This window comes from Tinamus guttatus, unplaced genomic scaffold (genome assembly GCF_059628265.1).
Source record: "Tinamus guttatus ecotype Peru unplaced genomic scaffold, ASM5962826v1 Tinamus_guttatus_pri_ptg000488l, whole genome shotgun sequence".
Lineage (NCBI taxonomy): Eukaryota > Metazoa > Chordata > Aves > Tinamiformes > Tinamidae > Tinamus > Tinamus guttatus.
In genome coordinates, this window is record NW_028289022.1 from 160618 (window position 1) to 187982 (window position 27365).

Below are 27365 nucleotides of genomic sequence, written 5' to 3' on the forward strand. Positions count from 1 at the left end.
TGCCCAGTTCTGGGCTCTCCAGTACAAGAGGCACCAGGACTTACTGCAGTGAGTTCAGTAAAGGGCCACCAAGCTGATTAAGGACTGGCAGCACCTAACATACAAGGAGAGGCTGAGTGAGCTGAGCTTGTTCAGCCTGGAGAAAAGAAACCTGAAGGGGAGGTATCTTATGCTTGTGGGATGGATGGGGTGATGGGGTGGAGTAAAGATAACAGACACACTCTTTCTGTTGTTATCCAACTGGGAGACAAGAAGTATTGGGCACAAATTGCAACAGAGGCAATTCCATTTAAGCCTAAGAAAAAACAACCTTTTTTCACTCTTAGGAATAAAAATGCCACAAACCTGTTGTCAGCCTGTAACAACACCTTTTGCAGTCATACTACAGATGGGAAATTGACCGCTGATATTGTTTGGAAAATAATGCATTAATTCTTTGATAATTTGCTCTCATAGAATTTATAGAGCAATATTTTAGGAATTCAAATACCTAACATATGCGATGCTGTTAAGTATGTTCAAAACATACGCATGACTGTTAGATGCAAAAAAAATAAGAAAAAAAAAAGCCATCCCTAATAACAGATATTTTTTGAAAGACAAAATCAAAACATTTACTTATTTCAAGTTTTTCCTGTTTTAGATAGAAAAAAAAACAACCAAACTACTATTGGCAATGAAAATTATCACTTAAAGTAGAAAATCAAGTTCTTTTTTTTCCTATTGCCATAAAGTCAGGGTCAGGCTGGTCCTTAAACTATCTTCAACTGAAACTTCTGCAAGTCTTCTACCCTGCAACAATCCATTTAATAGCAGAAATTTTTTGATCTCTCCTTGGACATACAAAGGAGAGAGGCTTGCCTCAACATGCTCCCATGTCTTTTTCCTGCACACACTGCTAGGATACAAACTGATAAAGTGACAGTCTATATTTCATAGAAATACTAAAGCACAAAAGCACAGTGAATTAATTCAAAAATGCACAGTGATCACATGCATACACTATATAAATACTGATGTCTTTCACTTACCTATAATTTTACATCACTTCCAGGAACTTTATATTCCTGTTTGAAGTGCTCCACTTCCCTTTTCTCTCTTTTAAAAAAACAGAAACAAAAAACCACCACCACCAACAAAAAAAACACCCCTGAAGTGCTGCATCTCAGTGAACTTCTGACTTAGCCCTCAGTGAGTCAATGGCTGCTGAGGCACAAACAGTGATTGAGACTAGGCAACAAACTCCCAAAACTCAACCCCTGTCCAAACGGTGTGCATTTGGATCACAAATTCAGATGAAAGCAGAGTTTTGAAGGACTACGGTCTATAAAACTTGATCCACACACTGTCTTGCACTGAGTTCAAGCCCATTTCTGTCCATGAATTCTCCACCCTGGCTAGGAAAGTATGTATAAGGGTCATACATAGAGCATTGACCTTAAAATCATATTAACGAGAACAACAAAAACCTAATCAAGCTACCTTTAACTCTCTGGGTCAGACTCAGATACAAGTTGATGAGGGATTCCATATAAATACTTGGACAGTTAATCTGTTCCTTCCTGAACTGAATAACTCATCCATGGAGAAATTCAGGCAAGACTGATAAAACACCAAAGAAAAAGCACATAAACCCATTCAGGTTCCCACAGCACATGAACATTCATAAAAGGACTCAGTCTGCTGCATCTAGACATTGCAGAAAATAAACTGGAAGTATCCCTGAGCAAACCCTCCTTAAGGCAAAATCCTCTGCATCAGGTGTCTCAGAAATGAAGGGATTATCTCCCTATATATTAGTGATACAGAAACAGTGTATTATTAACTGGTCACAAGGGCCTTTAGTTTTCTTTTGTCTACTGTTCAACACTGAATAAAGCATACCAGTGTGTAAGGGTAAGTATAAAAGTCAGTGGATCCGAAAAATTAATCTTTTAGATATAGCAGTAAGTGTGAGGATGATGACAGGAAAAAAGGTGGAAGTTTATTTTTGAAAGACCTGATTTAATACAACTGTACGAGGAATCCAGTCACAAGTCTGACAATATCCAATTCTGTAGATAAAGTCCTTGAATGTAGTTGCCTGAATATCAAATACATATCAGCACACAATGGAAATTCAGCCTTCATCCTCACTGCTGCTCCATGCATCCTCATAGGCTGGGTTTAAATGCTGTTGAGAAAGAGACTGAAAAAATAAATAAATAAATAAATCACTCTGATGTTTGCTTTAATAGGACTAAGTAATTTAAAACATTAAAAGTAAATAAACACAATACTAAAGGTATTTCTTAAACTACTTAAACTACTATCTGCAAAGAAATTGATTTGTGTCTCAAAGATACAGGATTTTTGTAATCAATTCTTTTACCATTCTGTCCATTAAAAAAGGATAAACTGTGAAGACACAGTATTCGATTTCCAATTTTGATAAAAACATCTGGAACATAACTGGAAGATCTACAAACGTCTGAATGCAAAATATAACATATATATATTATAACCTGTGTTTGCTTTCAGTTGCTTAAGACATGATTTCATTGTTCCAGCATTACTGAGCACTGCATCTCAGAAAGCACCCTCAGCCTCTGCCTGCATTTAACAAGTTTCCACTTCACCTTGTGTCAAGCTCAAGGGCTTCTGCAGCCAAGTCGTGCACTGAAGCCCGTATCTAACCTCCAGGAAAACTTTTCACTATTTTTTTTCTGGCTTGTTTACTACTTCTTTACTTCTGATCCAGATTCTTACTATGCAAATACACAAGTGCCAGCTCTAGTCATGGGAGAGAACAGGAACCAGTGGCCCATGGAGAGCAGAGCTGCTGCTCTCAGGGTCAGCGCCAGCGACAACGTTTGTCAGCAGCAGCAGGAGCTGAATGGTTAGCAAACAGTGGCATATTCGGCTGGGGCACCACTAGGGCAAACCTAGAGGGGCAATTGTCATCAGAGCAGGATGGCTTCCCTCCATCTCCCCTCAGACTAAAAAAAAAAATTGCTTATACTGAAAAAAAGAAAAAAATCAAAAATCTGAGTTTGGAAGAACCAGAACATTCATTTCAGGTCATCTGAACACATTTTGATTTCATTTCATGTTATCTAAACTTGCTAAACTTTTAAACTACTTTTTTCTTTAAGTTTTTCATAAACTGTATTTCAAAACAGAGCAAAAAATATTTTATCACCACTTTTATTTTTTTGGAACAGAACACTGCTGCCATGTTAGAAAATTCAATTTTTTGTATGATACGATTCAAAATATTAGTATCTCCTGATTTTAACAGCTGTAAAAGTTGCTAGACTCTTATTTTGCGAATGGCTTCAGACCCTGAAAAGCTATTTTTTCTCCTTCCTATTGTTTAAGTTTTTGTTGCCCAGTTCTAACAGAAAGAGGAAAAACATGTTCTCCTATGTAAAACAGTTCTACTATGATCCGTCTGTAATAGCCCGCATGTTTTCTCTCAAATTCCATATTCTTTATTATATTTTTCCTTCAAAAGTATTTGGATATGAATTGTAGCATCCTTAATCTTATTGTTTAGTAGACAACTATATTCCTCGACAAATTAAAACACAATTTTTCTTTGACATTTTTCACTTCCAAATGAGCATAAAGTTCAGAAAGCAGCATGGAATTTAAGGAAGCTAAAGTGGAAGTTGAAAGACTGACAGCAAAATAACAAGTACTACTTCAACTGGAAGAGAAACTAAAGTGTACGAGAGATTTTTCTAGACTGCCAGACACATACAGGAGAAAAAAAGAAGGAAAAAAAGAACTAAGAAAAAGAAAAAAGCCTCCTCCCAAGCCCCAGAATAACAACCAAAAGGTTGCAGAGAAAGAACATACAGGTGATTTTCCAGTGCGTCAGCATTGTTACAAATTTTGAAGATGAAAATCCACTTCATATATAATGAAGTTCTTGCAAGTATAACACCCACAAAGAGTACATGTCAACGGGATAAACTATTAGTTACCTTTTCAGAAGTGTCATCAGGAATAGGCTCTCGAGGGGCAGGTATCCAAGCAAGGATATTACAATCTTTACTACCACTATAAAGCTCCTTTAAAAAAGCAAGCCAAAAAAGGTCTGCTATACAAATTTACTGAATAAATATTGAAATAAAAGTAATGCTAGCAAATAAATTTTATGAAATTGTTTTTTTTTTGTAAAAAAGGACACATATAATTTCTATTTTGTAATACAATAATAAAAAACAGTATATTCTTAAAACATACTAGAGAAAAAGAACACATCTTGAGATTTCTTCCAGGTTGGACATCAGAACTACTCACACTTAAATGAATTATATTGCTTAAACATACCTTTTTTTTCCCTTCCCTCTTACTTGTCTCCAGAAAAGTTAAAAACTAGAAAGCTTTTAAGTAGCTATTACTAAGTATTTTAAACAGTAGTGACTATTTAAAAGCCAGTAAGTTTAGCAGATAATTGTATTTAAGATCAATAGAAAAGTTTTTTCTATTAAATTTAAAAATATGAATCTACACAAACACATCCAATAAGACATAGGTTAGAAGAGTGCATAAATACGGAGCAAAGGAGTAAGCGTGGTGTAAGTATGCCTGGGCAAGGAGAAGAACAAACAAGCAACAACTTGAAGCCTGCATCCTGTTGTGAAGGCAGAGATGAGAAAGACTGATTTATTATTCTTAATACAAATAACCTTATTCATTATACTAATGGCTAAGCAGGGGGATCCCACTGTGCTGGGCACCCTGCAAACGTGCAAGCAAACAGTTTCTGCATCAAATAGCTACCCATCAAATACAGCTTGATTTTCTTTGCTTTTTATGAAAGGAAGTACAGGTTTCTCTGGTTCTCTAAACTGAAGTAGTTCTACTCTTCAGAAATACTGCACCACCTTTGCAGTAAATTTTGCGCTAATAATGCTCCTGTTTCCCAAACGGCTACTCACTTGAACGTGTATGAAAATATTTTTGTATGCCTTGAATCTTTAATTAAACTCCTGCTTATTATATAAAATGTCTGACAACAACTAGATGAGAACTACCATAAGATTAAATTATCTGGGTGAAGCATGCATGGTATTCTCTTCTATACCAAAGCTGACAGTGGAAAAAGTCTTCTAAAAGCTTGTTGGCTCTTACGCTTAACCTAACAGCTCAGTGCATGTCTCTAAAAAGATTTTAATAAGTTGATTCAACATAAATCAATAAATCACAGTTCTGTCTTTGCAGAAAGTTTCGTTTTGTGTTAGGTATATTTAATTCTACAAAAAGCATGAATCACTCAAACAGGAACTTAAAAATTAACTATTAAGTTAACCAGTACCTATAAATAACCGCTTATATGGGTAATTTTAGTCAAGTGAACTGATACAATGACCACTGCATAACCACTCCCAGGAATGAAGTTATTCATGCATAAAACAGGATTGGAATTTTCTGAGATGAACATCCTACTTATCTCACCTAAAAGAATAGAACAGGGCCAATTTATACCAAGGTGTAGGTCAGTCTTCACTTCTGCTACAGCATCCTGTCTTTTGCAAGACGCACAAATTGCTGGAACTTGGAGAACAAGCAGTACGTCCCACCCCAGTGAACAACGCCATTGGGAAATCAGCATAGTTCAATTAGTCTTTATTACTGCCTGTCCTTCTTCTGATCCTGGGATTGCAATATCTTCAACTAATCTAGACTATGTTGACTAGTATTTACAATTATTACAATTTGAAACAGTGACTAAGATCCTAAGTCAGTCAAAAGAAGAGTCAATGCATAAAGTTTCAGGCATATTTATGGTACAGAATAACACAGTATTTCTGAGGAAAAGTTAAGGCTGAATTTATGTTTTAATTTTTGTCTTTTTTTAACCTACCACTGTTATGGACGGGTAGGTTTGCCAGATAACTTTTCGTTGTCATTGGTATTCCCAGGACATAAAAAGACATAAAAAATTGTTACTGCTGCACTGTTAATATTTTTCCTTTGTAATTAATTAACTATTAGTTATTTACTTCATTCTGTATCTGAAAGGGACACGCAGGTATTGTTTACTTATTTTAAACAGTTAACACAGCACATTGGTATCTAGCATATTGGCTTCAAGAGTAAAATTGTCATGGAAGAGTTCACAGTGGGGATTTCCTCTTCTGCACCACCCTTGAAATTCTCCACCTCTTATTAAATTAACTTCCCTTCTTAATGGGCAATATTCTGCAGCTCTTATTACTTAAGAAGCTTAACATCTCATTAACTTAATGGAGAGAGTTATGCAAGAAAAATTTGGCCAACAATAATATAGCCAATTTTATGGCTGTATTACCAGAATCTCAAAAGGATAAGTACATATATACACACACACATATAACACTCACACTAACCTGTAGCTACACAGGGCAGCTCAAACACAAAAGATAAGCCACCTAAGAATACTAACTACTTTGAACCTAATAAGAATAAAGACCGAAATCACTAGCTTGCAAACAGCCAGTTGCTTGCGTACCAGGGGTTGTAGCTATTACATGCTTCTGAGTGAAAAAGACGACACTTCACACCTCAAATACAAAGTTGGCACACAAGGTTTTAAAACCTGTTTCAATCATGAAATGAAACAAAAATAGTGAACAAAATAAGGTAATAAATAGAAAGAAAGCAATTACTGGTAGCAATAAATTTAACTCAGAGGTTTGGAGCTGAAAAATAGATAATAAGAAATAAAGACCAAATTTGGGGGTGTTGGAGGAAAATCATTCACCAGGGTTAAAGGCAGCAAAGAAGCCTAGAGAAGGATTAATGTGAAGAAAAAAAACTAAAAATGAGAGAGACTACGACTAGATGGAAAAGGTAAAAACTATGCAGAGCAGTCAGTTGTAGATCTCGTTTCATATGATGGTAATGTGCTAATAAGTTGGAAAGGCACTAAAAATCCCATATCTGTGCAACTATTGATTTCATCAGTAGATGGATAACTTGCATCAGCATCTTAGAAGAGATGTCTGAGGAAACTTCTGACCTGCTCAAGTTAGATATCTTGAAAACATACTGGAATAGACAGAGCTGAAAGTGAGCTAATGTATCATTCAGGAAAGGGGAAAAAAAGTGGAATGATACAGATACTATTGGACTAACTGGCATTTTTAATCTCAGACAAGAAAATAGAAAAGGTAATTAAAAAGATTCTGAAGATTTTGAATTAAGTTCTTCAATTACTGAAGAATTAATATTTTAGGAAAAAAAAAAAATACCAGTCTTCAACTGCTCTGAGTGTACAAGCCTTGTGTACATGCCCACAAACCGTGTGTGCACACACACGGGCACACAGATGAGTAATAACAACAGGCAGATAATTCTGGCACATGGTATAATACCGATGCTGACACTGCAGGGTTGCTCACTTTCCCAAATATTTCTAAAGACAAGGTAGAGAAGAGACACACATCCATTTGCAGGAATTCCCAAATACTTCACTCACCTGAAAGTTAGGTTGGAATACACAGCAGTCAACAGTACTAAAATGCCCTCTAAGCTTAGTTATCAGTTCTCCTGAGAAAATTGTGTAAACAGCAATGGTGCTCCCATACGGTACAAAAGCAAACTCTGGATTGCAACCCCAAGAGATGGTGAATTTGAGTCCTTTTCTACTTTCATTACCGACTTTCCCGTAGTTCACCTGTACATTGAAAGATTAAGCAGTTAGTTATTAACTGAAATCATAGGTAGCAACTTTACATAAAAAGGACATTTGTATCGTCATCATTAATATCCAATAAAATTCATTTAAGCTTCCCCTTTTAACATAACTCTTGGGATTTCCAAATAGAGATGTTCATCGAGAAAATGATTTTTCTCTTCATTAAAGCTCATTATCTTTAATACAAACTGAGAAACAGGAGAGGGCAGCGGGGAAGATCTGCCTATATCTGCAGCAGCTCCGCACTTAAAGATGGAATTTGCTTTGGCCTTTCGGGACAGATCTACTTTGATGAACTACAACTACTACTGAAATCATGATTAGTTTAGGAATTCCTGCTTAAACTTTTTCCAAGATGGTCCCACATAGCCATTTTCTCTCAAATATTGAAATTATTAAAAGAACGAGACACCAAAAGAATCAATAGTGCACATACAGTTTTAAGCAAGACATTGTTTTCTGAAAGTTTCAGCAACTGGAAATGTTAAATCTAATGCTTTAAAGAGTCCCCTTTTATTTTAAGACACGGCATTAACATTTTTCTAGTGTGTTCTCCTTAAAATATTTCACACACACCAGTGGACACACACACACTAGTTTATACATAATTTCAAAATACCAGTTTTCAAATAGCAGTAGATAAAAAGTTATTTCCCATTAAGCTAAACTACAAAAAGCAAAGAGGTAACAATGTTTTTTGTAGCTGGCAATGGGCATAGGCCTAATCACACTGCTTTAATTAACCATTTCAGTGGTAAGAATGAAGTGAGACAGCGGCCCCAGCCTGCCTTATATTATGTGCATTCACCTCCAAAATACAGTACCAACAATCCAACCATTTTACTCTAAGACTTGTTCTCAATCCACAGACTGGAGAGAACTTCCTTCTTATTCTTGAAGTGCCCTTTATGCAAGCTGATCAGTATTGCAGAAGGTTGTATTTCTGAAGTATATACACTGTTTAGATGGCAAAGAAAAGCAGCACCAGTCTAGCCAGCACCAGAACAAGTCCTCAGGGGCTTCTCAGCATCTCATCCCTTGCTTCTAGAAGCAGGAAGGGAGGAAGAGCATCAGCAACACAGAAAATGATTCTCTGCTTCTCCCTCCTGAGTTTGCAAGAAGCAGCAGCAGAGCAAGAGGCAATATGAAAAGGACTGAAGGGTGTGCAGAAGGACATCATAAATAAATGGCAAAACCAAAGGGATTAAAAAGAAAATAATGCATAGCTATAGCTTCCTAAATTATTTCTTATGCACTAGTCAGGAGTGGCATGTTAAATAAATTAAAATGTCTGTCTTCTACTGCTAAATCTTGGAATTCATCACTGCTGAGAAATTCAGTATTGTTCCCTGCAAGTACAGCTGTGAGATAAGAGATTAAGAAGAACCCTGGCTTGTGAGTTGCGTGGGAAGCCTTGCAAATAAAAAGTACAGCTTGTCACTGTTGTCAGTATGTTTCAAGGTCTGGACAAGTCCTACCTACACTGAAAGCTCACGGAAGTTGAAAATTGGAAAAGTTCCAAACATGCTAGGAAACACTTCCATTGGATATGTCAGTCTAGTTTCGTCCTCTATAAGAAGCCAGAAATGTATTTGTGTGAACAGTGTATCTTGCTACTATACAAACTTAATTGAAACGAATTATTACAACATCAACACACAAAACATGTTCTCCCTTGTTGTGAACATCTCCAGCTGTGCCCTGCAGGAGAGCTGCAGGTTGGCTGTTGCAAGGGCACCAGCCGTTGCGGGCCTTGGCGTGACACGGCGAGCCCTGCCGCTGTCCGGCCCCTGCGCTTCCCGCCCGCAGCAGCCCCAGGGGCGACGCACCGGGCGGCGCCACCTCCCCGGGCGTTCACAGAATCACAGAATGGCTGAGGCTGGAAGGCACCTCTAGAGACCCCATCTAGTCCAACCCCTGCTCCAGCAGGGACACCTAGAGCACGTGGCACAGGGTGCCATCCAGGCGGGTTTGGAAGATCTCCAGAGAAGGAGACTCCACAACCTCTCTGGGCAGCCTGTTCCAGTGCTCTGTTACCTTACAGGAAAAGTTCTTCAATTCAAAATGCATTCCAGAAGATTCTGTTTATACAAGTTTTAAATATACTCTGTAATTTCAATCAAAATCACCTCTCAATAGGAGATAAACAGTCAAGTCCAGGACTCTAACAAATTATTCCCCAACTATTTAAATATTTCCAAATTTCAAGCAGTAGCTTTCAGACTTCTATACACAACAGACTGACTTCAAAGACAAGCTTGTACCTTACTTCTGGAAGGCAAATAAAATAAAACTAATCAAACAACCCACTGAAGGTTGGGATTCTTCAATATTCTTTAGAGGAAAAAAAGAAGTACTTCCCCAAACAATAAAACACTTTTCGCATGATTTTTCAAAAGTGAAAATCTTTGAGGAGAGCAAAACTCTCCTAATGTTTTCCCTACAATGTCTCATTTAGCCAAAACACGCAGAGAGGGAATTTAAGATTACGAGAACAGGAAAGAAAAAATTCTGAGCTGTAATTTTTTTCAAGGTGAAATCAGTTACGTCTAAAGACACAAATTATATCCTTATTTACCAAGGAGTCATAAATACAGCTCTAGAATGCAAAAACGGGAAAAAATGGAGTGAGAAGGTATTTTAGATTAGGTTTACAAACCTTGTAGTATGTTCAGTGAGTGCGTCTTCCTGTAATGTTTAAGCATATGTTTCTTTTTCTAAACCTTAAATGAGGGAAGAATATAATTTTTACCAAGTTTAACTGACAAAATTCAAAAAAATTGTCAAAAAAGAATAAGGGGGGGGGATAGTAAACAGGACTTCATTATCCGTAGCTAAATTTTAAAACTTAAGTGTTTCCTTTAATGTTCAGATTGGTATTACAGATATTTTGTACACTCTCCACATCAAAGTCTTGTAAGATTTTGGACAGGGGAGTTCGAAGTCATAATTCAGGTGCAATCCTGCTGAAAAGCAAAGCATGTTCTAATGCAGTTGGGAGAAACAAGGATATGTTCTGGCTAGAATTAACCCAATGATAGCAGCTATTTTTCAGATCTTTCTCAAAGTGAGAATCCTCTAGTTTAAGCATTTCAATTAAAAAATAAGTAATAAGAAAAATAAAGAAATAGACAACTTGTATAGCTATGGGATGGAGAAAGGTTCACAAAGCTTTCAGCAAAGATTTCAGCAAATACAGGAGCGCAGGTGGAGTTTATCTTTATTCACTGTGGACACTTGCCCTTAATTTTCTTTGTATATTCTCCACCTCCAAAAGAACAAGCCAAACATCACACCGATATCATATACTCAAAGATACTTCACAGAAAAGCAATTCCATGAATATCTGTTGTTTCATAGTTCTCTTTCTGCTGAGAAAAGCTAGGCAGACATTAATTTCTAGCTCTTTGAAATTATTCCTGTTCTAAACAGGAATAATAATAATAATAAGGTAAAGATAACGGCTTATTTGGGTAGGGAAAGCAGCTGCAGGAAATTGGGTGGGGATTGGGAATCCAGGGTAGTAAAAGTGAGACTGGCAAACAGATACTGCTATTTTTTTGTGAACTGTGCATTTCTCTTCCGCCAAGGTGGCTGCAGATTTAACACAATCCCCAGTTGGTTGTGCAGGTTCCTTTCTGTGCTTCTGTGGGGTCAGCAAGAGAGAAGGGGAAAGTGCTACTACTGCAGAGAAGGATGAACCCTATGAAGATAATAAGAAGGACTGACTATGGGAGTGAACTTGTATTACCTGCACATGCATTGATTTTACTGCTAATGACTTAAAACTACTTTAAGCAAAGTATCTGTGCGGTGCATGAAAATACAGGACTCTGGACTGTACAATTCAGGACCTAACTAGCAAGATGGGATCAAGCTATTCAATCCCAATTAAGAAAATGGCTCAAGAGTCTATGAAAGAAGTCAGGGAACTAGCAGGCACAGAAAAACAAAAGACATTGATCCAGTTGATAGTTGGAATGTGAAGAAACTGTATTATCTACTTTGGTGATAGTGATTCGGAGACAGAAAGATGTCTGTTTATGAAGTGCAGAGAAGGAGTTAGCAAGTATAAACAGCAAGAGAGAAAAGTCCTTTCATTTAAATGTCTATATGGGATACTTTTTGATGTGTTCTGAAACTAATCAGCAGGAAGTAAAAGAGCACCAAATAAGAGATCCTTTCCCATGTTCTATTTTTAGAACATTTCATGATCTATTTTGTTTTTGAACAATAAGGAAAAAAATCCTGAACAAAAAAATGCCTAAAAATCTTTAACAAACTAAGATAAAGCAGCAATATCCTTAAATGACAATAAAAGAATATCCAGGGTTGCACAAACTATTGGCAATCATTGAAAATTAAGTGCAAATAAAAACATAACCAAAGGTCCATAAAAACTTACTAATGTGTTCTCTCCAGTGGAGCTGTTCCAAAGTCTCATCCGATCATCTGTACCAATAGTCAACAGATGAAGCCCATCATGTGTATAGCATAATCCATTCACTCGCCCATTGTGGGCAGTGTTTACTGCCAGAAAACAAAATAAAGGAAAGAAATAGGTGGTTCTGATATCTATGGAATTGCTATTCTGTATATTCGCCTATATAGAGTATAACTAAATAATTTAACTTTTGGTTTCAAAAAGCATGACTATCTCCATGGATCACTTTACGTAAAAAGTCATGCACAGTATGACAGTTTATGCACAGTCATAAATAGCTGGCATATACAGCTGACTTGGCACATATTGCTCATTATATACTGTAGAGGGATTCAATTTGGTCCACCTGTAATTGTGCATATTCTTCAGTAGAATAAAGTCGCCAAAACAGAACTTGGTGCACCATGCCTAAACTGATTACACTGCCCACAAATTAATTCATTGAGAAGATATGTCCACATTATAGCGCAGTACATAATACATATCTTTCAAGTAAAGAAGCTTCAGCTATTCTGCAATATTTTCTGAACAAATGTGTTAGTTTTTAGTTCAGATATATTTCTATATATGAAATCTCATTTTTTTTGACCGTCACTAAATTATCATCAATTTGATCCTGTTGGAGACATAAAAACAATAACATGAAAAGAAAGCAGTTGTGCTTGAACAAGACAGTGCATCATTCAAACCAACATGTATTGCTACACTAAATAATAGTTACACTGATTATTCCAGGAGCTGCATATAAGGCCACTGTTTATCTTTTATGAACAAAACTAGATTAAAAAACTATTTAATTTTATAAGAGTCTTAGCTTTCATCTCAGTAATTTTTTGAATTGCAATATTTTTATATCTCTATATAAGCCATTTTACAGATGCGTCAGGGCAGAATTTTCTAGTTTATCTTTCCAAAAATTCAAAAAGAGAAAAGAACAGAAAAAGAAGAAACAGATAACTGTATAGTTAAGGGATGAAGAAAGGGTCCTAAAGGGTCCTATATCATTGTATTAATGATTTGAGCAAATTCAGGAGTAAACATATGTAATTTATTTCTAAATACTATGCATTTCGATCTCAAAGCAGCTACTCTTCAAGCACTTTTTTTGGTCTGCCCAAATTATACACCTTTGTTTCAGAATTGTGTTTTGTTTTGTCTTTGTTTTAGAAGAATGTACTTAAAATGTACTATAGTACACAGAATGTACTACTATGACAGCTAACATATAGTGATTCATTATGAGAGATAGGAATGAATGCTTCCCTATAAAAACTGGATGACACAATCCAAATTCTAGAGGAAATAAACATTTAAAACAGAAATGGTACAGTTATCAAGGAGATTTTTCTAAACAAGACAGCCAACCACAATCATTGGGTCCATAACTGAAGCAAATAAATAAAATTCAGGGGTTTATGTTATGCAGGACATGGTAACTGGATTAGCACTACTGTTCTTGCCTCTTCCAATTCTCAATTCATTTATGAAACTAAAGAATGAAGCTAGTCACGTATGGTTTATCACCAGTTATATTCCACATTACCTCCTTCAGAAGATGTTTTGGACTTCTCTCCATTGTGCTGATCAAGTGTAGTAAGACATCCAGATGCTCTCCTCACATCCCATAACTTGGCTCTACCGTCAGCACTAAGAAAAATAAATTTGTACTGATGTTTCCATTACAGAAATTGCTTCCACTACACTCAGTATCCATCTCAGCCAACCTATCCAGCACTTACCCTGGTCCAACAACTATTTTGAACTGCTCTGTGCAGTCACATTCAGATCAATAAAACTGCATGAAAAGATATTAGGATAGACTTTAGACTTTTGCATACATGCATTAATAAAGCTGCTACACTATAAGCATGCACATTAGGTGCATATCTCTGTCTACGACAATACACTTGTCTCTGTTTACAATATAACACCATTGCATACACTCACAGACTAGAACTGACTGACTTACTCTCCTGTTGACAAAAATGTAGCTACAGAATTCAGCATTGCATGTAGTGACTGTTCAGGAACTCAGGAAAATTCTCATGCTATCAAGCTCTATGGTATACATCTTGGTAATCCAAGTAGACTACTTTATGTAGGCTGGGTGTGTCTATATGATCTGCTGTACTGTGCTGTGGCAGAGAACTGCTAGAACAGCTTGCTTCAATCTGACTCAGCAGGTAGGTCTGCAACAATAGACCGGCAAAGGAGGGAACCACCAAGGCTCAGAGTGCTGTGATTCAGCCCAGCTCCAAGCCTGCAAGCCCACATGGTCCTTCTACCAGCTATATAATCCACGCTGTTGGTTCTAGGTACATGTGGTGCAACCACCTACCTCCTGTCTGCTGGAAGACCCTGCAACCACAGAACGAAGCAATGCACTGTGCAGGGTGCCCTGATGCCACCACAAACCCCAAGTACAGACAAAAAGTCAGTTCACACTGAAAAGACCACTGCCTGCACACTAAGTAGCCAACACTTGCTTGCTTTGATCTACAGCTGGAACATACACCCTATCAAATTGCTTCTTAGATAAGCAGTCTTCTAACTATGCATCTTTTCCCGTGCATTCTTAACTTAGATTAACGCCATAATAGTTGGAAGATGCTTTTTAGCAGTTCTAGCCATTTTTTTTTCTCACTATCTTGTCAGTACCTGAATGCTGCCAATTCTAGTCCATACCTGTATCATTAAAAATACCCATCATTTCCCTAATGTACATTATTGTTTATAATAGTACAGAAATATATTTACCTGCCTGTTGCCAAAATATATTCATGACGCGGGGACCAAGATACTGCCAGTACTTCTTGCCTGTGACCTAAAAATGGTATGAAAAAGCTTACATGATTTTCTATGAATATATTTATATGCACTTCTTTATGCAAATAAATTCAATAAAAAAATCTATAGGATCCAGTAATTCAAAACTACATTGTAATAAAAATTTATTTTGGACTAGAGATTGTTTTTCTTCCTTCTTATTGTTTTAGTGGGACTGCAGAGAGCGGAAAGTGATACCATACACTATCAAACATATGTAACTTCTATTGCTTTTAGTTGTGCAAAGCACAGAACAGAATCGTCACAGTTACTGTAACCACTGTAATTAAGTTCTGAAGTAGCACTGCTACTGTCATATGCAGAAGAAACTTAGGACATTTTTTTCTTCAAATTATTTCATGATGCTTAATAAAAAACATATTTACTTTATGGACTTAGGAGTAAAACCTTATGCAGCTCTTGCTCATATCTTGTCCTTAATTCTAGGGATTTGTTTTTCCCTTTATTTTGCCCCACATACTGACACATTAAGTTAAATGTCTCTTTTGACTTCCTAGCAGTATTACCCCAAGTGCTGCTTAGCCGGAATATAAAAAGATTTTAAAAATTGCGGAAAAAAGTTGAGAAAGTGTTAAATATAGACAATAGGAAGTGTAAGTTGATCTAAATACAAGCATTATAACCATACTGCACATACTAATAAAAACACATTGCCGAAAAATAGAGACCTACAAAAAACTTTTATTACTAGGCAGTTTGGAGCTACAGGAATCATGTTGCTTCTGGTACATCTTTCATAAAATAGATAGTTTTCCATTATCTGAGTTAACCAAAGGACTGGGATACTCAGGAAAATGGAAAAGTCTCCATAATAAAGGTACTACAGGATACATTTGGAAAGCACAGAACAGGCACATTTTTTTGGCTCCACTGAGTAAACTGCAGTCTAGCATGAATTTAGCTCCACTTCAGTTGTCAGAGTAGTCCATGTGAAAATATTCACACCTACTTGCAATGTACTATAGAGCACGTCAAGCTCTGTATAAAGATTTAGATGATGTTTAGTGAAGGGCATGAACTGCCTCCATCTGTTCCCGATATTACACCTGAGCCAATTGCACCATGCTGAGCATAAAGACACAATCAGCCTGTGACTGCAAAGCACCAACCCCAACTCAAAATTAAGAAGGCCTACTGAACCCAAAAATTCTCTGGAGAACTTTCTTTTTAGATGAGTCTTCACTCCTGAGTGCTTTCAGTTCTAGAAAGAGATCTTTGAGGTGCCCATCTTTATTGGCATGGAGCTGATTCATTTCAGGAGGACTTATCAGCTCACGCTCTGCATCACACAAATGCACCTAGGCTGCTTTGGGACAAGCTGACCTCAGAAGAAAGATGTGTTTGCAAGTGGCTTTGTCTGAGCTAGCACTTTTCTACAGATTAGGCTCTTGCCTGCTTCTTTGAAATATGAGCAGATTTATCTAGTTACTCTTTCACTTGATCATATATCTATCGCTCACCTCCACTCAAAGAACTTTATTGAACATTAGCAAAATGGCAGTAAGGGCAAATTTTCACTAAACGCAAAAACTGATAGACTTGTTTATGGGAAACAAGGTCAAAGGCCTTCCTATTCTCAGAGCCGAATTGCTGAAGTACAGACTAGGTGAGTGGCCAGTGAAGAGGACTGCAAAACTCTCAACTTGAAGCTTCTGAGGGTTGTGGTCAGTGGCACAAAGTGCAGTACCCTCAGGACAAGGAGGACCAACATCACCATGGGCTGCATTATAGAGAGTGGTGCCAGCACACCAAGGCAGGTGATCCTCCTGCTCTACTCTGCTCAGGCAAGACCACATCTTCTACAGGAGCATCTATCACATGAAGGAAGCTGGAAGTGTTGTTTTCAGCCTGCAGAAGAGAAAGTTTAGGGGAAATACCCATAAAGATAAAATATCATGGGAGGCTATGAAGATGGTTCCAGACACTTCTTGAGTGACAAGACAAGAGGCAACAGGCACCAACTGAAACACAGGAAACTTCACCTGGACATAAGAAAACACTCCTCTACTGCAAGTGTGGCTAAGCACAGGAGCAGTTTGCCTGCAGAAGCTGAGGTATCCATCCTTGGGGATTTTCAAAACCTGAGTGGTCATGATTCTGGGCAACGGGCTAGCTGGCCCTGCTTGGAGGGGAAGAGAGGAATGGAACAGGACAGGACCAAATGCTCCACTTTGGGTCCCTGCCAACACTAAGCATACCGTGATTGCAAAAGAATAAAAACCTGCACCTTCTCAAATTTGATAAAAGCAAAACATGAGATACTACCCTTCCACAGTGAATAGTAGCTTACTCTACACAGAAACCTCTTAAAAATCATTCAAACATCTTTAAAGGATATTTTGTTAAAATTTCAATTTTTCTTTTTTTTTCTTTTCTTTTCTTTTTTTTTTTTAAAGCAGCACCTGTATTGAACATGCACTATCAGAAAAACAATACTCAACAAGCAATAACTACCATCGATCTTATTGAAGCTTATCATGAAAACACCCAAATTTCTATAATAACTCCTCATTAATTAGTATTTGTATTCTCTAGTTCATTACCACTATAACAATATCCAGAAGCTTTTTTCACCACGTAACTTTCCCAGCTGGTACAAAATGTTGCTTACAAAGTCATGTTCCTTACAAATAATACATTGTATACAGTGTTTCTTTATAGGGCCTGTTCATTCAAAGTAGTTATTGTTTAACATTTATGTTTCAGACTAAAATGTACCCTGCAGAATGTGAGAACAGGATCCAGACTTCAAGTCACAGAGCTGTACTTTGGGGCTTTTGGTACCAACTGTAACAAGAAAAACAAAGACAGATGAAAAACAAAACAAAACAAACCCACAGTAGTTACAAGAAGAACAACAAAAAGATTATAGCAATGACAAAGAAGTAGAAGAAAAATGTTAGCTAATAACATTTCATTTTGTCAGAGTACTATATAGGCTGTTGCTGCAACACATTTTATTAATAGATTTACATTTTAAGTGGAGGTAAATTTAATATATTACAAACAAATATGAAATTGAGGGCAAACAAGATATACCTATGATACTTAAGAATTAAAAATATTGTCTCTCAGTTTAATAACATACTTGTAAGTAATACATAATACATATCCATATATTCAATTATGCTCAAATCTAATAACCTTCAAATACTACCTTATATAACTGATGGTAAATTGTTTATATGTAGGAAGTTTAACCTAGAGGCTGAATTGAACAACACATTTGTTCTTCTGGAATAATGTAAGATTCTCATTATAAACATCATGAGTCACTGAAAATATTTAATTTTAACAATGAGCTAATTCTTACATAATTTAACTCTCTATAAAATGAAAGACAGGAGAGGGAAGAATCTCTGAATAGTACTTGCTTTTTCACGACAACCCCAAAATAAGCAGGAAATTTCCTAAAAACACATACATACCTGCTATTAAACAATGTTTGGTAGCAACTGGAGACATATGATGACTATAGACAGTTCCATCAAAATGAAACACATCTGCAGGCTGTTAACAAAAAGATTTGTTTGATCAGAGTACACATATGCTGTAAGAACACACATGCTTTTTATTAAGCATTTTCCAAATTTCAGCTGCAAATAAAACTAATATAAATATTACTGTTGACATACTACTAATAAGGTTCCCACTTAGTAAAGCAATCATGTAAACAACGCAAAGTAAGTCTGGTTAAAACATTAGACAATTATATCAAACCTGGAAGGTGACCCAGAAGAAAGATGAAGAAAGTTGACTGATCAAAAGCACAAATGGGAGACATTTAAAGTTTATCACAAGTTAAAAAATGAAAGCAAAAAGAGACGAGGGACGATTAAAAACAAACAAACAAACAAAATGCAGGAAAGTTCCAAACAGTATGGAGAAAAAGGCCACTAGGGAAGAAAAACTTAGACTAAAGTTAAGAGCTCCTTGTCAGTTCACAAACACCATACACTACCCTTCATTCCTCCAAGAAATTAAGTATTAAAAAGTATGAAATACATACAATGACTAACTCCCTTGACAATGTTAAAAATTAAGAATAAAATAAAACCCCCAGAACAGTACTGTCTTTGATAGCTAACACAATGGCTTCCATGTACACTTCTTTTTGTTGTCTATTGAATAGAAATATAACTTGAACCTAAGTTGTCTATGTTTTCAAATACAGTTTGGTGGCCAAGTGCAGGTCAGTTAAAAACCTTCATGTAAACACTGTGTTGTCTAAGCCATGCTCGCAGAGCCACACATAATATAAATGGAGCTGTGCATTTAAGATCATGTTTAGTGACAGTAAATATAGCTTCACACCTCTTAAGTGACCCAGGAGGTCTTTTCCAAACCTACGTGATCACTGCTTTTTAATACACTCCAATAAATGACACTACATTTCTCTACATCCCTTCTCTTCCTAAAGGCCAAGGTCAACGTTTCCATAGCGGTATCTATGCCTTGCTTACTAAAAACACACAGCGCTGCTGTACACTCTTACTGCTGTATACTCTTATTGCTATAGAAAGAAACTAAATAGTAAATATTGTCTGTGAAGCACTGAACAACCCTGGAAAAATGAACTACAACTTCAGATTAGCCCTCGATAGGAAAACTGATGTAGCACAAAATCAGCAGCATGTACTCCTGCTTGTGGCTGAAGCAGGAAGGAACAGCCCTGAGGGCTCCAAGGTCTCCCACCATTTAGGTATTCAGGTCTACAGAACCTAACAGACACGCGCTCGGGTGAGAATGCCGGACCCACAGCACCTTGCTGCTCTGCCCTTAGTTCTAACAACCAGTTATTTCTCACCCTTCCAGAGGTTTGCTCCTATTCAGGTCTACGTGAACTGCAGATGCAGAGAGAATGATATAGACAGATACCCAGAAGTCTATAAAAATTTGATTTACTTACCTGTAAAGTATTTGTATCCCATATTTTCAATGTTTTATCAAATGAGCTAGATGTAAACATGCCGGTGTCATGAGGATACCACTGAACTGTCTCAACGCTGTATTTATGTACATCAGGATGGCTCCTATAAATGAGTAAAAGATCCCAGTTGACTCAAGTCAACTGTCGTTAACTGTCTGGAAACTAAGTGACACAAGCTGAAAATGGAGTTTGAAGGTTTTAAAAAAATTATACCCAAGCTTTCAATGACCGATATGACCGATTTTAGTGCCTTAATTTTTAAATAAGGGTTCTTTAATTTACCTTGGACAAAGGAGGTGCACAGGCGCAGATTATTTACCTTTCCAAAATTTGGCATCTTGAGCATATCTCAAGCTAAGGCAGTGACAGGCACAAAAGATACTAATCTCTTGAAAAACTTGAGTTTTCATGTCTGAAGATCAAGTTATTGCCTAACACTACAAACCACTTATGTGTCTCAAAAGCCACTGGTTGAATCCACTGTATAATATGATCATGCATAATTTGAAGCATTAATGTTAGTGATCATGATTTAGCATTAACTAATAACTACAACTATAACAGTTACTTGATACTTGGTTACACAAAAACAATTTCAAATTCACAAGTGGGGTCCAAACTCTTCTCCACAGTGGCCAGTGGCAGGACAAGGGACAATGGGTGTTAAGTTGAAACATAGAAGTTCCACCTCCATGTGAGGAAGAAGTTCTTTACTGTGAGGGTGACAGAGCCCTGGCACAGGCTGCCCAGAGAGGTTGTGGAGTCTCCTTCTCTGGAGATCTTCAAAACCTGCCTGGATGCCACCCTGTGCCATGTGCTCTAGGTGTCCCTGTAGAAGCAGGGGAGTTGGACTAGATGGTCTCTAGAGGTCCCTTCCAACCTTAACCACTCAGTGATTCTGTGAAGTAAAATAAGAAGAAAAATATTATCTTGATACAGTAACTTTCAACTCCACTGTATACAGCAATGAGATCTAATTAATAATATATCAACTGCGCTGGGAAGCGGGCACATCAGGGCCAAATCAGCCAGTTTAAGAACAATAAGATTCTCTCAGGCACGCCCAGAACAGTAAACTGGTTGTACTGTTCTGGGCGTGCCTGAGAGATTAATAATATATATTATTACTATTATATATATTATTATATAATAATATATGTATAAAATAATATATAATATATATTAATATATTATTAATTAGATCTAGATTGCATCCCTGTTAAGCCCCTCATGTCCGAGAGGGTTCTACATAGATTCAGCTCCAGTGTCTCAATACTCAGTTCCCAGACTGAGAAGCATCAGGAAAAAAAAGTTTAATTGGCTCTCTTTGGAGCTAGGGAGGAGCCCACAGGATCTCCTCACTTCAGTTCTTCTCTTTGCAATGTTCTCTCAAGTAAGTGTGCTCGACACCAAAGTTATCACTGTTGCAAACATCATTGTTTAAGTGAGAGATTTTGTGTATAGGGGTGTGTGCGTGTGCATATGTCTGTGTAGTCTGTATATGCGTGTATACACACATGTAAATATATGTGATATATATGGGTATATAAAAATTCATATATACATACATATCTGGCACCACACTTCAGTTAACTTGCCCGTTTGCCTGGCTTGCTAGAAAAACAGGAGATACCTGAACCTTTTCAAATAAAGTCAGCCTGAAGCCACAATTGGCTGTACTAAGCAAGAACTACTGAGCTTTTAACTCCTGTAATGGCTATTTCTAAGTCATACCCTGCAAAATCCTGTTACCTTGTCACAGTGCTAGAACTCACCTGACTTTGTGCAGAAGTGAGTCAAGCTAAAAATCTTCAGTTTGTAGTGTATGTTTCAGAAATTTAGTTTGGGATTCAGTGATGTATAGTTATTACTTATTCTTAACTACAATTTTCATTTATTTTGTTGAAGCACTTCTAGACATCACTTTCCAAATGCAGTTTACTTGCAGTGCATTCTGTTCTTACCCATTTGTAGGGTAGGAACATTGATGCATGCTCTATTATTTTTTTTCCTTCTTAAGGTGCAGGACAATTTAGGTCTCTTACACAAATCTTTTCTGCTCAGGTCACTCTCAGTCATGAAACTCTTAGGCCTCAAATCGCTTGAAGACTGGGAAAAATTAAGGGGAAAATATGACTACTAACCTTTTAAAATGCAGGATGTATCTTACTACGAGCCTTAGATAAAATCCTAACCTGCTAGACAGCTGTGCTATCTAAAACACAAGGATAAACAACTTTCGCTAGAAGACTTAAGAGCCCAGAAGGGGCCAATTTTTACTGCCTGAAAGAAAATCTGAAAAATCTGATAAGTCTGATAAAGGCTTGAGTCGTATACAGATTACACAAACTGCATGGCAGCCCTTGGTCTTAGAAAAATATGTTCCCTTTTTACCTGTGACACATCTGTCTTCACTCAAACATGTTCTCAAGAAGTTTTACTTTAATTACCTATACATCGATAACATCTAGTGTCACGAAAATAGCTGCTTGTGAAGTTGAAGGCAGGGAGAGAGGAAGTAAAATCAGTCACTCAATCTACACTAGATTTTTTTCCAAAAAGATGAAGTTATACCTGCTTCATTTCCTTTGCCTAGACATAAAATTATTCCAAAACACAAATAATAATTATATGCTTATTGAAAATGTAACCAGAAATATATATGTAAAAGTCAGAATTATTTTATAATCTTTACTGGCATAAAGTCAGAAAATTTCAACATGAAATAACAGGAAAAAATGAAAGATGAGGAGCTGTCACATAGAAAAGAAAACATATCCTTTTCCATTGTTAAGAAAAAAAAAAAAAAAAAAAAAGATTGGAGTCCTAATCCTGGCTTTTTGCTTACGTCTACACCAAAAAAACAAAGGCTGTAAAGATCTACACACCAAAGGGTGCAAAGAGGATGAGACTGGCTTCTCCAAGTGACAGAGAAGAGAGAAGAGGCAAGGGCTGCAAAGTTAAATACAGGAAGTTTCATCTGAAGACGAGAAAATACTTTACTGCAAGGATGGCTGAACACTGGAACATGAGAGAAGCTGTAGAATCTCCTTCCTTGGATATCAAAACCTGCCTGGACATGCTCCTCAGCAGCCAGCTCTAGCTGACCATGCTTGTGCAGGGGGTCTGGGCCAGATGATCTCCAGAGGTCACTTCTAACCTCAACTTCTCTATGATGCAGTAACACCAAACTTCTCTACTTTAACTAGCAATTAATACCTACCATTTCAGGGTTTTGAACTGACAGGCAGAGCGCTGTTCAAACAATAGTGGCAAATTGTCACAGCACATAAAGTATTTCTGTTGATTAGACAATAATAAAAGAAAGAGAACAGAATTTGCTCCCCTTATTTAACAAATCACATGAACCCTCACAAAGTTTCTTGTTTTGCTCTATGTACCAAAATACGTAATGCCAGCTTTTTGCAAAGAATTCTGGTATTATTTATAGCATTTAGCATGATTTAGAAAAAAGAAAAATGTGCATTTATTTATATATTTAACACAAGTCACACAATAAATACCAGAGAACGTTTGCCAGAATTGTTGTTGTTTCAAGTCCTTACCTTCCTATGGAGCAAACTGCTTTACATGTGTAGCAAGGCTTTCTGCTGAAGTTTTCAAGGTCATAAAGCACAATAACACCATCCGACCCTCCTGATAACATGCTGCAAGTGTAAAGAAAGCACAAGAAGTTACAATACTTCTAATCTCAATCTGCTCAAAAGAAGTAAAGGTTCATATATACAACAAGAAAATACCTCTGTAATACCTAAACACAGTGAAGTATGCATAAAATCTGCTTACCAAACTAAGGTTTATACTTACTATCTTCCTTCAACAGGCTCAATATCAAGGGAGTTGATACCACACCCATGTATTCTTTCTATATCCCTGTCCTTATTTAAATCCAGACTCAGAACCCTTAAAAAATAAAAAGGAAAAAAAATATAAACAAGCATAACAATGCTGTAAAATGTTACCCATGTAGCTGAAAACAGGAAACAGGACAAACTATAATTTCACCCTTCTTCAATGCATTTATCCATTGCATTTTTTTAAGCTAGACCTGCAGCCATGATACAGAACTGAAAATAAGAGCTATGAAACTTACAGAAAAAAAAAATAAATGTTACTTGAAAAGCAAGAGGTAAAAAATATATATATATATGTAAACAGACTGACAACTGCACTTGGGGTCAATATATGAAAACTAAAAACAGGAAAGCAATAAAAAAGTAAAAGATTAAGAAGAATTTGCGGTAGTCACTAACACTGAATTTATGTTGAAGCAGGAGTGATAAATTATCAGGGTGATAAATTATCAGAGTGATATATTATATAGATATAGATATATTATATAGAGATATATTATATCAGATTATATCAGAGTGATAAATTATCACTCCTGCTTGGACCTATGGACACCTAGTGGACAAATGGGTCTAGTTTTATAATACTCTCCTTTAAGAACCAAATGTTTACCAAACGTTATTTTTGTTTAATAATCCAGAAAATATATATATGAAATGTTATCCACATGCTGAAGTATTTCTGATAACCAATTTCATTTCATGTTTTGTTATCTGTGTGGTAAGTCTTACATGCAAGCTTATCATTCCTAGCTTGTAAGGTCATGCAAGTTCTACTGCCTAGCAAGAAAATCTTCATCATTTCAGCTAAAACGAAAATGTTATCTCTACTTCCAGGGGAGAAAAAAAATACACTAGGCACTTAAATACACAAATTTTCCCTCAGGTTGCCTCAGTTGTTAGGAGAGTGTGATTACAGGATGAGCTACTAGTGCACACTCAGGAGAGCAGATGAGGCAGGGATGAAACATGTACATATATATACGTGTGTGTATATATATATATATACGCATGCTGAGCTTACATTCTGCAAAACCTCGCTGTGAAACAGCGTGCATATAAATTGACACATTTTTGTCCCGAAGATGTTTTAGCAGCACATGACATATTTGCTTTAAAAACTAGCACCTTCTGGCGACTTAAACTCTCAACTTGCAAACAAGCACCAGGCTTCCCTCCTGCCCCTCCATCCTTGCCTCCGCTCTCCTGGGCGCACGCTGCTACTCCCCACTCCAGCCAGACTCTCCCAGCAGCTCAAACGCCCTGAGGAGAAGTGCCACTTGAAGGTTTATTGCAAAACTTCCGAGACGAAGGTGGGGGTTTTTGTTCGATTATTCGTTTGTGAAGCCGCAATCACCCTCCTGCCGCCACAAGTCCCCGAGGGAGGGCCCTACGGCCCTCCCGCGTCCGCCGCCGCGCCGGGGCCCGCGGTACCGCCCCCCCGCCGCCCCGCCCCGCGCCCGTTACCTGCGCGTGGCCTCGGCCCGGCGCAGCCGCGCGGGCTCCTCCAAGCCGGCCTGGCGCGCCGCGAGGAAGCCCAGCATGGCCGCAGCCACCCCACCTCCGCCATCTTGGGAGCGGCGAGGTACCGCTTGACCGAGGCGACAGCCCATTGGCCACAGTGAGGCCACCCTTCACCAACCACGAACAGCGTTACTAGCGTGGCAGGAAGCGGCAGCGCCGCATAAGGCGCTGGGGGGCGGAGCCAGACCGCCGGGGGCGGGGCGCGCGCAGCCGCATGACGTGCTCGGGGGCGGGGCGCGGCGGCGCGTGGGGCCGTTAGTCTTTAACCGTTAACGGTTGTGCCGTGTGCGTCGCACGCTGGTCCCTGCTGCGTGTTGGTGGCCCTCGCGACCTCTGCGGGCCTCGCTATGAGCCGGGCCTGGCAGGTGCTGCGTGCCCTGCGGCTGCGGTTCCTGGGGCCCGCCAAGGAGTTCGTGGGCACCGATCAGTTCGGCAACAAGTACTACCGGGTGCCCAAGCATGAGAACCGCGCAGGTAGGAGCGGTGGCGGCGGGGAGCCCGGGGCAGGCCGCGGCACGGGGCCTGTGTGTGTGCCTGCCTGCCTGTCTGCTCCTCTGTTCCCCTGCTGGACCAGGCCCGTGGGGCGCTCCCCGCGTCGCTGCGGGATCGTCCGCCGGGCTTGGGGGCCGCCAAAGCACGCCCTGGCCAGCCTCGCTGCCCTCGGCAGGGAGGGTTGGCGGCTGCTGCCGCGCGATTTAGGCAGGAGAAAGGCTTCCTCGTGAAAGGAATAGCGCAGCTGCCGAAGGTGCTAAGGGAGGGCCGGAGAGGCGCAGCATTCCAATTCTGACTAGACTGTTGCTTTAATGTAACAACATGACAATCCCTGCCATCAAAAAAGTATGGAGCTTGCTGTCAGCTTAGAGTAGGTATGCATCACTTAGGCAACATGTTGATTCCTCTTAAATTTAGAGCACTTTGGACTGTACTGTTAGGTGCATCCCTCTGTGTATGTTCACTGAATTTCCAAGGAGAAGTAGTTTCTAGGGTTTTTTTTGGTGCAAGTCTTATGATGCACATCTACATGTAATGTATCAAATGCAGTATCTCTTCTTCCCTGAAGGTTTTCTAGTGCACGTGTTAAAATATAGTTAACAATAGTGTGCTCCTTCTCCCTGCACAGCCTGGTTCATTTGCTTGCAGTAGTGTATGTATGCAATTAACTAGAGCATCCTCTGCTTGTTATGACTTTCTGAAGACTTTCTGAACACCATGTTCATCCAAGCTGAAGAACAGAAGTAAAAAGTTTGAGGCTATTTGTCTTTTAAGTCAGTGCCCTTTCTAAAAGGCAGGTCACCACTTCTCCTAAGAAACAAGTAATTTCTTGTGAATTTAGTTTCTCTTCAGAGCAGTTCTCAGATCTGTCTTGCTGTGCACCTTCATGAACCATGGACATTTAATTATAAGTGGATCTGTTCAAACGAGTATCCGGGTGGAGGATGTGGATCCCCTTTTGTCAGCTGTGTGAATTTTCTGGGGGTTAAAATGGCACTAACAATTCCAGGTTTTCTGTTTCTTGTTTTCAGTTTGTGGTATTGTTTTCAGTTTCTTCTGACTTTTGGGGCTTCCCAAAAGTACACAAAAGGCTTCTAAGCAAAACAAGCTGTATTCTGTGCAGCTTTGTGTAAAAGTTGAAAAGGTTTTGTACATTCATGAAGTAGCTCTGCAAGCTAAACATTTTTTTTTCCTCAGGAAATCATCGCCTAAGAGGCTAGATGGAAATAAACCTTTTATTTTAAAAAAAAAAACCTGTCTTGTTTAAAAAAAAAAAAAAAAAAAAAAAGCAACTACAAACATCTGAGTGGTGTGGAAATAATGAGGAGATGGTCTGGTTATGCTTGCTTATTAAGTTGGAGCATAGGTGCTATAAGGTAAAATACAGCAGTAAATGTAAACTAACATTGCAATGGATATAAAATTTGCAATGGTACTGAGAGAGGGGAAGTCAGTGTTCTGACTGTGAAGAAGTCCCAAGCAAAGAAATAATATCCTGAAGAAGATAGACTGCAGAAACACTACTGTATAACTTCTGTTTCAGGGTCCACCTGTTCTTTTAGCTTATGTTTCAAGAAGCTGTGG

General features: G+C 38.2%; 2 protein-coding genes across 2 annotated transcripts in view; one reads left to right on the forward strand and one right to left on the reverse strand.

Moving 5' to 3' along the window:
• Nucleotides 1–1508: 1508 nt before the first annotated feature.
• On the reverse strand, nt 1509–25344 carry ERCC8 (ERCC excision repair 8, CSA ubiquitin ligase complex subunit). The gene is made up of 12 exons (XM_088533157.1): nt 25233–25344; nt 23722–23817; nt 23460–23561; nt 19873–19996; nt 18392–18473; nt 17682–17750; nt 14874–14940; nt 13660–13763; nt 12078–12202; nt 7454–7651; nt 3972–4058; nt 1509–2188 (listed from the first exon to the last, which is right to left on the reverse strand). The coding sequence occupies exons 1-12, from the start codon at nt 25307–25309 to the stop codon at nt 2120–2122; spliced, it is 1200 nt and encodes a 399-aa protein (XP_088389283.1). The 5' UTR covers nt 25310–25344; the 3' UTR covers nt 1509–2119.
• Nucleotides 25345–25609: 265 nt separating this feature from the next.
• Nucleotides 25610–27365, forward strand: part of NDUFAF2 (NADH:ubiquinone oxidoreductase complex assembly factor 2) — a 50062-nt gene continuing 48306 nt past the window's right edge. Inside the window, exon 1 of the mRNA XM_088533164.1 lies at nt 25610–25763. Within this exon, the coding sequence (XP_088389290.1) occupies nt 25637–25763 (127 nt within the window). The 5' untranslated portion in view covers nt 25610–25636. The remainder of the gene's footprint in view (nt 25764–27365) is intronic.

Bases quoted from the DNA above. Each gene is read 5' to 3' on its own strand.
- ERCC8 (XM_088533157.1), bottom strand. From the start codon at position 25,309: ATGCTGGGCTTCCTCGCGGCGCGCCAGGCCGGCTTGGAGGAGCCCGCG. The intron at 7,652-12,077 runs GTAAGTTTTTAT...TTCAATGTACAG, and splicing joins CCACTGGAGAGAACACATTA to GTGAACTACGGGAAAGTCGG. The intron at 4,059-7,453 runs GTGAGTGAAGTA...GCTTTTTTAAAG, and splicing joins TATTCCAACCTAACTTTCAG to GAGCTTTATAGTGGTAGTAA.